Source organism: Pomacea canaliculata, linkage group LG12 (genome assembly GCF_003073045.1).
Source record: "Pomacea canaliculata isolate SZHN2017 linkage group LG12, ASM307304v1, whole genome shotgun sequence".
NCBI lineage: Eukaryota > Metazoa > Mollusca > Gastropoda > Architaenioglossa > Ampullariidae > Pomacea > Pomacea canaliculata.
In genome coordinates, this window is record NC_037601.1 from 21916982 (window position 1) to 21927715 (window position 10734).

The 10734-nt window shown below is 36.1% G+C and overlaps 2 protein-coding genes across 2 annotated transcripts; one reads left to right on the top strand and one right to left on the bottom strand.

The window, feature by feature from the left end:
* Window positions 1-240: 240 nt before the first annotated feature.
* Window positions 241-5666, top strand: LOC112577275 (NEDD8). The gene is made up of 5 exons (XM_025260328.1): window positions 241-330; window positions 570-587; window positions 3905-3934; window positions 4623-4705; window positions 4974-5666. Exons 1-5 carry the CDS (start codon window positions 313-315, stop codon window positions 5059-5061), a joined length of 237 nt encoding a protein of 78 aa, XP_025116113.1. The 5' UTR covers window positions 241-312; the 3' UTR covers window positions 5062-5666.
* A 249-nt stretch (window positions 5667-5915) lies between these two features.
* On the bottom strand, window positions 5916-10697 carry LOC112577270 (adenine phosphoribosyltransferase-like). The gene is given in 5 exon segments (XM_025260323.1): window positions 5916-6909; window positions 7412-7490; window positions 8841-8977; window positions 8980-9077; window positions 10598-10697. Coding segments are annotated over 5 exon segments (528 nt in total). The 5' UTR covers window positions 10675-10697; the 3' UTR covers window positions 5916-6772.
* Between the last annotated feature and the right edge of the window lie 37 nt (window positions 10698-10734).

The following is a 10734-nucleotide window of genomic DNA, read 5'->3' on the forward strand; positions in this document are numbered from 1 at the left end:
ATCTCTTCATAAGCAAATGAGTATTATCTTCTCTTTCATTAGGAACTCATATGACTTGTTTAATTTGATGGTAAATAATTTGCAAACTATCAGTTTCTAATAGCTGCGTTTCACGCACAGTTAACCTAAATACTGTAAATGTGACGGTAATATACATCTTGTCGTCTGCTCGAAATGCTTTCAAAGAACATCCGGTGTTAAAAAGTCGTTTTCCTCCAATCAGCGCGAGTTTCATTATTTGCGCAGAACAGCGGAAGTTCCTAGGCAAAAGGCCTCAGTCTCTCGACCAGTAGTGGGGATAAAGACTTCAAAATGCTGATCAAAGTAAAGGTAATATTCCATTTTACTTCATGAATAATATTCACTGAATCTGCGGAACCTTTTTTTTTATCTCTTAGAAATGTTGAGAATGAATGGATAAACTATGATCAGGACGCTGGAGTCTTTTCAGAGTCGCATTCGCATTCACATTCACGATCATTATGTTTTTAACACGCCATTCGATGTAATTTTTAAAACAATGCAGAGAATATAATCTTTTAACTACTTTAAATCTCTGTTTTCTCCAGACTCTTACGGGAAAGGAGGTAAGTTTCCTTTAATGAATTTACCTTATTAATATTTTTTAAACTTTTTGTCTTTCATTCGGTTTTTACGTATTTACTACCATTCAGTACTTTTAGATCAGATAATGTTTTGGTCAAGAAATAAGGAGAATAGTGTCAAAGACAAGTCATGCTGATTTCTCACATGATCTTTAACTTGATGAAAACAGTAATTTGTTACAAAATCTAGCATAATTCATAAAACTACTTATGAGCCAGTGTTTTATAAAGACTAAGGGGCAGATTACACCATTATACACATAGGCGGTTCCCAGTCACTTAATCCCCAGACACTTCATCCCAAACGCTTCATCCTTAAAATGAAATTTTAACTATAAAAATTATGAAGCCGGCGAAAAATTTAACCGAAATTCAAATAATTATCTTCATATAAACATCACAATAAGTTTTATAATTAAAATAACTATTGAAATACATTAATAATATTTAAATCATGCTATTAACTTCAACGTCATTTGAACCTCTACAACAGGGGTGTCAAACTCAATTACCCAGCGGGCCAAATCTCACATCACACACAAGGTGGCGGGCCGAAGGTTATTATTTAAGTCCGATAACTTTTTATTGAACACAAAAAAAAGAACTGTTTGTTATTAATTTTGTGTAAACAAAATCATACAAACCAAGGCTTAGCAGTTTTCCTTTTTCATTTATTTTGTCAGAAGTGGACGTTTCACATCTTTTCTTGACAACAAGTTTGTTTATGTTTGGAGTAAGTTTCTGTGCTGTGGCGATTCTCAGGATGGACTGCAAGTGTACATCACTAAGACGACTCCTGTGATGCTTTGTTGATCTTCATCACAGACAAAAGTTGCTCACACAAATATCTGTTGCCAAACATGCTCAAGATTCGAGCCGCATGTAGACGAAGCTGGGGCATCGTTTGTGGGAAGGAATGAGTGAACTGTGCAGGCCCCACACAGTCGCACTTTGCCTTCAGTCACTCATTACACTTTCTTTAGCTTCTGTTTTGCATTCAGGCTTTTCAACTTGTCCTGATGTTTAGTCTCGTAGTGCCGTCTCAGATTGTATTCTTTGGTCACAGCTATTGTGCCTCCACAAAGTAGACACTGGTTTACCGCTGATATTAGTAAACATGTAGTCAGCCTCCCATTGGCTTTGAAAGACTGTTTTCAAAATCAACTTTTCTCGTGGCCATTTTAACGGCTAACTTTAATTTGAAATATGATTGGTATTGAAATTACAAAAGTCCCTTCACTACACAGTGTAATGTCCTCGATCTTTATTAAATAAATTAAGATTAAGTAAAAGTCTTTAGAAAAGTCACAACACGTGCTTAGCTCTGATCATCTGCCTTTGTTCCCCGACAGATGGCGCACCAATACCTACGACTAGCGTTAAGTTCGCACACTACACACAGCTTTCAAACAATCGCGTGCTCTGCTCTGCTCAGTACTATTTGCTATGACATGTGATGTTATTGCATCAGTATATGTATGTAAAAGAAGATATAATTAGGCAAAAAAGACACAAATCATCAATACACAAGCAGCAATTATTTCTACACCGTGGCTTGCTATTTATACTTGGGTACTTATCTCTTTGGCGACAGTCATTAACTCTTGACAGTCAGTATTCCACAGTTGGCACTTATCATCCACAGTCCACGTGTTTAATTCACAATTCACACGTATCATGCACAGTTCGCACATATAATTCCAGATGGTAGATATATATAAGTCCTTGGAGAAGCTATACTCCCACCAACTAGATCTCCACAAGTTTGCTTCTCACAACTTAACGTCTCATCGAGACGACTTCCGCTCGCCAGCCCGCAGAGTCAGACAGTGATGAGTTTCTATTAGTCTTTTGCTGAGCTGCCTCATCATACACGTGGGTTTCCCCTAGTCACCCTTTGATCTCGGACCGATTCAGGGAAGTTAACAGGTACTAAAAATCTTCGACCCGCGGCCCGTGTTCAGGCCATCCTGTCCCGTGTCAAAGGTCAGATTTATGGGCCACGCCTTCACCATCCCTTCAGGTCATCAACAGGAGCGGTGGTAACTTGACCAGTGCACTGTTGGTGGTCTGTACAAACTTCACTAAACTCATCTCATCTCTGGCTGTCCTCGACGGGAACTTTTCTGTTGTTTGCCTTCTACTTGTCGCCGTGCCATTAACAATGATTTACTAAAATTAATCCTCGGGCCAGGTAAAATTTCCTGGCGGGCCGGGTGTTTGACACCCCTGCTCTACAACATTAGTTAAAGTATTTTAATTGTAAAACTTATTGTGATGTTTATATGAAGATAATTATTTTAATTTCAATTAAATTTTTCGCTGGCTTCATAATTTTTATAGTTAAAATTTCATTTTAAGGATGAAGCGTTTGGGATGAAGTGTCTGGGGATTAAGTGTCTGGACACCCACATAGGCATTTATAGAACTGTATTCTGAAGTATTTCATTTAGCTGGCTATAAATTCAGTGGTTTTGTTTGTATAGAAATACATGTAACCACATAAAAAAATATATACTTCATGCAATCGAATTTGCCAAGGGGACATGGCAAATGTAAACAGTTTGGTGTTCAAAGTCTGAGAACATGGGACTTAAGGTTCGACGTCTCATAAGATGAATTTTGTGATGAACTAGATATATGACACAAATATTACTTTAGAACTTTATTGCTGGTAACACAATTTTATGAAAATTTAAGGAAGTAATTGAAGCAGTTTTGCATACCAAGAATCATGATCACAAAAATAATATTGATTTGTATTTATTTTAAATTTTACTTGGTGGTTGAACAACACTAACAGGAAGTATGATGTTAATGGAATTTTCTTGCATTTTGTGGATGGGAAATGCCAAAATAAAGCTTGGAAACAGTCTGTCATTTTGTTTACATTAGTATCAAATCTTTTTTACTCATTTCTGCAGTTCATTGCTATCTCATGCTACCCTTTATTGAAGGTAATTTTTAACCGTCTGAGCACAACATAAGTGTTACAAAGACTAATAACTGAAGACGGGAGTGGATGAAGTTTGTTTTTTGTTATTGCTGCTGTCAATTAAACAAGACGAAAAAACCTATACATTTTGTGAAATGAGAAAGCTTGAATTTTGCAGTAAAAATAATGAAAATTGTCTTGCCCAGTAAAGACACTATCCTGGCTCAGCATGCTCCGAAGGTTAAACAGAAATGGTGCATATCAGATTAAATTTGTGTTTAGAATAAGGAGTATATTTATAGATAGAACTGTTGTGAAATCATAATTAATTTTATAATTTAATGTGATATTTATTTTTTTCCAGATTGAGATAGATATTGAGCCAACAGACAAGGTGAGAGAATAAGACTAAGATTTGTTTAGTTTTTGAAAAAAAAGCTTCTGATTGAAGGATCACTGAAATATTTATTATGTATGTCATTCATTTAAAAATAAATCTTACTGAGCGAGCGCCTCTCAGTTACAGAAATTTCATTATCCATATGGTGTGATTACTGTAATTTAGTATTCCATTTCGTTCAGCATGCTAAAGTAACATGTAAGATTTCAACAGTTTTAAATGTCTAGAAGAATCGTGGAATGGTGAAAATAGTTTTCCAGAGCAGGAAAAGTTGGGGCATTTTGTTTTGACTAAAACTGAGAAAGAACTCAAATACTATAGAGTATAACCTGTAGACCATTTCCTTAAAATCTTGCGTATGACTGTGAGCTTTTGAGTGAATGATAGCTCAGTAATGTTTTTATTTTGTATGTCATAGTTACAGGGAAATATGAAAGGCCTGGAACTTTGTTCCATTGTACTTGTGTAAAACCTGACTGTGTATCTTCTCCAGTGCATCTTTGAATTCTCCTCGCTGTTTGAACTGTTCTGAAAACTAACACATTAAAATTGTAATGCTTATCACTTCATCATGGTATTCTCTTGACCTCTGGATTTTAATCTTTCATCTGATGATTAAAAGGTATTTCAAAACGTTGGATCAATGCTGAAGCAAGCTATTAAAAGATGAGATTTCATGCAGGTGGAGCGTATCAAGGAGAGAGTGGAAGAAAAGGAGGGTATTCCTCCCCAGCAGCAGCGCCTGATCTTTAGTGGCAAGCAGATGTAAGTAATAGAGGATGTTGCCTGTTGGTAACATTGATGCCAGTATGCTAGAGATTTATATCTCTTCCTATAGTACTAATGGGGCTCACAATGTCAAGTGCAGTTACTACAAACTGCAGATTTTACCCAATATAATTTTATGTTCAGTACATTAACTAGTTCAAGAACTTTAGAGAAGTAAAGAGTGGATTTTAAACTATATATATTATTTGATTGTAACTTTCTGATGTAATCAGCATAATGGCTTTGCGAATTTTTTGATTTCCAGGAATGATGAAAAGACAGCCCAAGACTACAAAGTGATAGGGGGTTCTGTTCTCCACCTGGTACTTGCATTACGTGGTGGACGATTATAGTTTTTCAGGCTGCAGACTGTAAAGGACTTGAAACTTATTTATGCTGTTCAGCCACCAGAATACCCTTTTTGACGGCTGCGTTCACAATCCTTTTGAGATATTGCTAGAAAGAATTCATTAGCCACTATTGTGTCACCCAGGCTACTGCAGGCTGATTTTGTTTTTGATGCAATGTCCATCATTTGCTATCTGAAATGTCAGGCATTTCCAAAATAAAATTAACATACACAGCTTTTATTCAGGAGCCTGTATTATGTAAAATTATGTATTGCTTATGAGCCAGGTAGGAATAGGTTTTGGAAATATGCATTTCCAGAAAATGATAACTTACACAGCTTTTATTCAGGAGCCTGCATTATGTAAAATTCTTCATTGCTTATGAGCCAGGTAGGAAGTTTTTGGAAATATACATCTTGCCTTTGGAAAAAAAAATGAGACTAGTCGCATCTGGTGTTAGTAATAATTGAGTAGGAGTCAAATGTTGTACAGTTTTGTTTTTTGACAATTTAAATGTGTACTTGTGAGTTTGGTGCATTGTCCAGATCTTTGCTTTCATTGCGATTTGTTGGTATGACTACGACATTAAAACTTGAAACACTGGTTTAGATATTTAGTGCAAGCAGTTGTGATGATGTGGAGGGATTGTGTGGCATCTAAAGACATTTCAAGGTATTAACATGAAATTGTTATTAACCTTAGAAAATGATAGTTTCATAGCATCCAAACGCTGAGCTATCTTAAATATACCATGTTAGTTACATGGGTGAGATTTTTTATTTCTTAAAGAAAACCTGATGCATGATAAAAACCCAAATGGCAGGAAGGAGACACCCAACAAAAACAAAGCCGACGTATGCTCAGTAATAGGGTTTTTTTTTTAATTGTTTTGTTATAGGAATCAAATTGATTGTCAAAATAGAAAATGTTTCAAAAGTATTGCTTTTCTTTGGGCCTTCATCCCACCACCATAAAATCCACAGCACCTGCTGTAAACAGTATTAAATGCTACCAATCATTTCAAAAATCTTAAAAGGATAATAAAAAAGCTAAATCCCTTGTAAAACATAATGACCACAACAAAGTACAAATATGCAAAAGTAACAAAATGTAGATGTCAAACTTGACATGTTAGAAGGCTGTAAGCGGGTTTTGGGGAGGGAGTTGTTGACATTGAGCCAGTAAAAAAAGCTGTTCATGAATGCAGTACACAATGAAATCCGATCTAGAAAACAAGAGTAACTTTTGTGCTATCACCTCTAGTAGAAGTGTAAGATAAAAACAAATCTTGTCCTGTTGTTAAGAAAATAAAACATTTCCAAAGATTTTACATGTACATAAAAAAATTTGCATTCATTTAACTGCAGCTTTCTATATTAAATTTGTTTTAAAAAAAACTATTTGCAACAAATTTCACAACAGTTGCTAGTGATGGCACTGCATGCAACCTTCCAATACATGTGACATAGTACCAGACCTTTTCTTTCTTATATGGAAATGGACAAGCAACAGCCATAGACATCCAAGTGACAGTACCAAGAGCATTGTTTTATGGCAGAAACATCTTAAAGATTCATTAACAATCATCATCTGTAAAGCATGCATTATAATACCAAGCTGAGGGCTGTACAACAGTTTAGAAGTGTACAAATACACTTAATTACTGTTCTATAACATTCCTCGATTTGTCAAATTTTCTGACAGCTCAACATAACTAATACTGAATAAAAGAATAAAATGGTTTTGTTAGCTGTGCTTGTCCATTAAGGTCCGTCAACTCTATGATTGTTAAACATTCTGCAACATCTGCTTTCAGCTGTTCCATCAGTTCAATAGCAGCTTTCATGGTTCCTTCAAAAAAAAACAAACAAACAAAAATTAAAAATGATGCAAACTGACTATACTTTTATAAGACTTAAAAGAGTAAAAATGCCGAGTTAAATAACAGCTCTGCTGATGATAAATGAGAATCAGTTGATAAACCTAAACCATGCTCGTATGAAACCTATATAGCAAGTTCAACATGAAATAATATAACATTAGCTATGCGAACAATATAGATATTTTGCTTTGGAAACTATGTGCAGGAGACAGCACACTAATATGCATTTATTTAGAAACATTCCAGTAGTAGATTTGCATCAGAAGGTTAAAATTGCAGGAGTTTAATCTTCATTGTTGTCATTTAGCTGGTAGAATATAGCATGTTGATCTATCTAGTCTGAAAAATAGCATATATCTGGAACCTTATATGGGTTTATATGACAATTTTTTTGCTTTGTAGAATAATAATTGGTGAATGTGAACTGGCTAAATCTTGTATGCAATTTATTAACTAATAAAAATTCCATACCACCAGTGGCGAGCAAATCATCCAATATTATCACTCTCTGACCAGGCTTAATGGAATCTGCCTGAGCTTCAAATTTGTCCTGAAATATAAGCAGACTGGTTAAGGTTACTTTGCAAACAAAATTTTTCATGTCAGTTGATTTTGAGACAGTCACAATAAAAATCTGACCAGGCTTAACAGAATCTGAGCTTCAAATTTGTCCTGAGATATATATATATATGCAGACTGGCTAATGTTTGCAAACAAAATTTTTTGCGTCAGTTGGTTTTGAGACGGAATAAAAATACTTTTTTCATTTCCTCCCACTCTTTGACATATGACAAATAATTTGACAAAAAATGCCTTAACAGACTTTGTGCAGTGGTGTGATGAGAACTTTCTTGAGTTAAATGTAGACAAAACAAAAGAGCTGAATATAGATTTTAGGAGAATCAAAGAGGATTTTATTGCTCTGTGTGATACAAAGCAAACCTATTGAAACCGTTACTTCCTTCAGGTACCTGGAGACTGTTTTTGATTGCCAGCTTAAATGGAATCTAAACACTGAACACATTCTTAAACGTGGCCAGCAGAGAATGTACCTTCTGCGGAAGTTAAATAGTTTTTCAGTCAGCCAAGCAATTTTAGGTCGTTTCTACCAGTCGTTTATTGAGAGTCTTTTATCTTTTTCATTTGTATGCTGGTTTCACAATCTATCTGTCCATGATAGGAATAGTTTGAATAGCATTGTCCACATCTGTTCTAAGATAATTGGCATCAAACAGAGGGACTTGACTTCCTTCTGTAATCAACAACTAGTAAGGAAAGCTTCCCGCATTCTGTCAATACCTGAACATGTGCTAGCGGGGGAATTGGTATTATTAACTTCAGGTAAGCGCTATGCCGTGCCTGTATGCAACAGCAATAGGCATCTGAAATCTTTTGTGCCATCAGCAGTCCAGCTGCTCAATCACTGATGAACTGTCAGCGGTGTGTGTGCGTGATGTAGTAGGTGTGCATAGGAATGTCTTGCCCAAATCTCTCATTGCTCTTGTTAATGTTAATATCTCTATTCCACTGCATTGTAATTGTGATTTTTTTTTAAGTTTAACAGAGCACATCTCCCACTCAAATTGCCCACTGAGACAAATAAAGTTGGTTATTGTATTAATGTAAACCATTGTCAGGGCTTCTGCTAAGGCTAAATTCTTTGGGGTCCCAGAGACCCCTTCTTCACATTTTTAAGGGGTCCCTGTTGTTCGCCCTAATTCAAAGGGGACCCCATTGATGAAAATTGAAGGGGTCCCCCGAACTTTTAATGCGTACTGTACGCAATTTTTTGCGTAAGCAGAAGCCCTGATTGTTTTTCTGCAACTGACCAATAATATAAACTTTTTTAAAGTTGACTTCATATGCATGAAAATCAAATTCCACAGTAAGCAGAACATACTGTCCCATATTCCAGTGTGTAGGAGACGCTGACAGTTTTGCCAGGAAGTTTGCCAGCTTTTCGAACAGGTACAAATGAGATCCCCAGTTGATTTGCTAGCAGTGGTCCAAATAGAAACCCTCTTGACTCCAACCCACGATGATCTCAACAGCAGGTTGAATCACTGTGACACGCTCACAAAGCAAGTCGATCAAGTCCTGGAGTGCTTGGGGACTGCGCAAGACTGGAAAAATATCCCTGCAATACAAGTTTAAACATTTATACAACTTTATTAAAAACAAGAATTTTACAGGTTTTGTTTTTTATAAGATTATGATTTTTTCTATATAAGAAAGCTTTTTAGGGGCGCTTATTTATTGTTTCAATTAATTAAGAAATATGTGGGCCTTCTGTACTTTCCGCTCCTGTTTTATGCACCAAGCCTTTTGTGTTGCCTTGTTGGGGAATCCTGGAAATGATAAAGGGAGTAAACTTCTACTGAAAATCATGATGCTAGCATGGCATCAGCAGGCAAAGACTTTCCATGATGCAAGTACTGACCAGGGCCCACAGCCTATGTGTCTGAGACCAGGCTGTAATTCACTTCAAGAGTAAGACGGGTGCTGCCAGGTGTTAAGAGCCTAGAGACAGGACTGTGGATATTCGCCATAAAAGAAACATCATACCGGATTGGTCAGAGCATGGATCAACAACTGCACACCTTACCCCTGTTTGCACAATCTAGGAAAATGTCACAATAAGTCTGTATTTTAACATTTTCCACCAGCTCTGATTGGTGCTGATGGAAAGTGGTTATAGGTTCTTTGGTGTTCAAAATTAAGAATAAAGTGCAGAATAAAATATGGAAATAAAATAAACATAGTTATTAGTATTATTAATGGTAAAATATTGCTGTGTAAAGTAATGGACAAACATACATAAGTTCTGTTTAATGACATATGAGCAGCTGTTAGCACTAGTTCTCTTACTAGCTTTCATACCATGGGCTCTTTGTTTCAGTTTAATTTTGTGACATATAAATGCTATGCCTATGATTTTTAGCAATGGTGAGAAATGTAGTGACATTGACTATTGTGGGCTGGAGCCACAAAATCAAATCATCTTAATTTCAGGTTCAGGCCGAGTCCTACATATATATATTTTTTTTTTCGGCTCTCTTGCTTGCTTTTTCCTTTGTTTGTTTAGTTGTTTTGTTTTTTGTTGGGTTGTTTGTTGTTGTTGTTGTTTCTTGCTTTACCCTTTAACCATACCACGCTATGCCGGACTGGTGAGTTATGAAGTCCTCGAAATATAGACGATAACGAATATATAAACCACAATAACAAAATGCGAATCATTCTGCTTGATACCTCCAAAACTAACTGAAAAGCAGACGACATATTTGTGTCACGTGATAGCCATGTGACTTCAGCCAAAGAGCGCTAGAAGAGGGTATTATTCATGGACAGCAGCTGTCACAATCGGCTGAAACCACGGTCATTCATAAATGAAGGTCCGTGGCTTAAACAAAACCCGTCGATTTACCGTTTACAAAGAAACATCCTTCACCGATGTCACAAAACTCAGAATACTGCATGAATAGGTTTGAAAGATTTAAAAAGCAAGCAATATATCAATTTAGAGTTCCAGCTATACAAAAAAAATTACTAAAAACAAAACGCTAGATAACAAATTTCAATGAGATATGCTACATATAAATTCCTCACACATACAGACGCAGGCATCATAGAGTGATTAAAAGATAATGCACATTTTACCTGAACAGGATACCTTGTTTGGGAAAATCTGGGTATGATGCGATAAGGGATTTGATTTTCTCCAGCCGATCCCCCATTTCTCAGACTTGCATCAAGGGCTCGGAAAAATAAATGGCGATACGTACAATATGAGGATT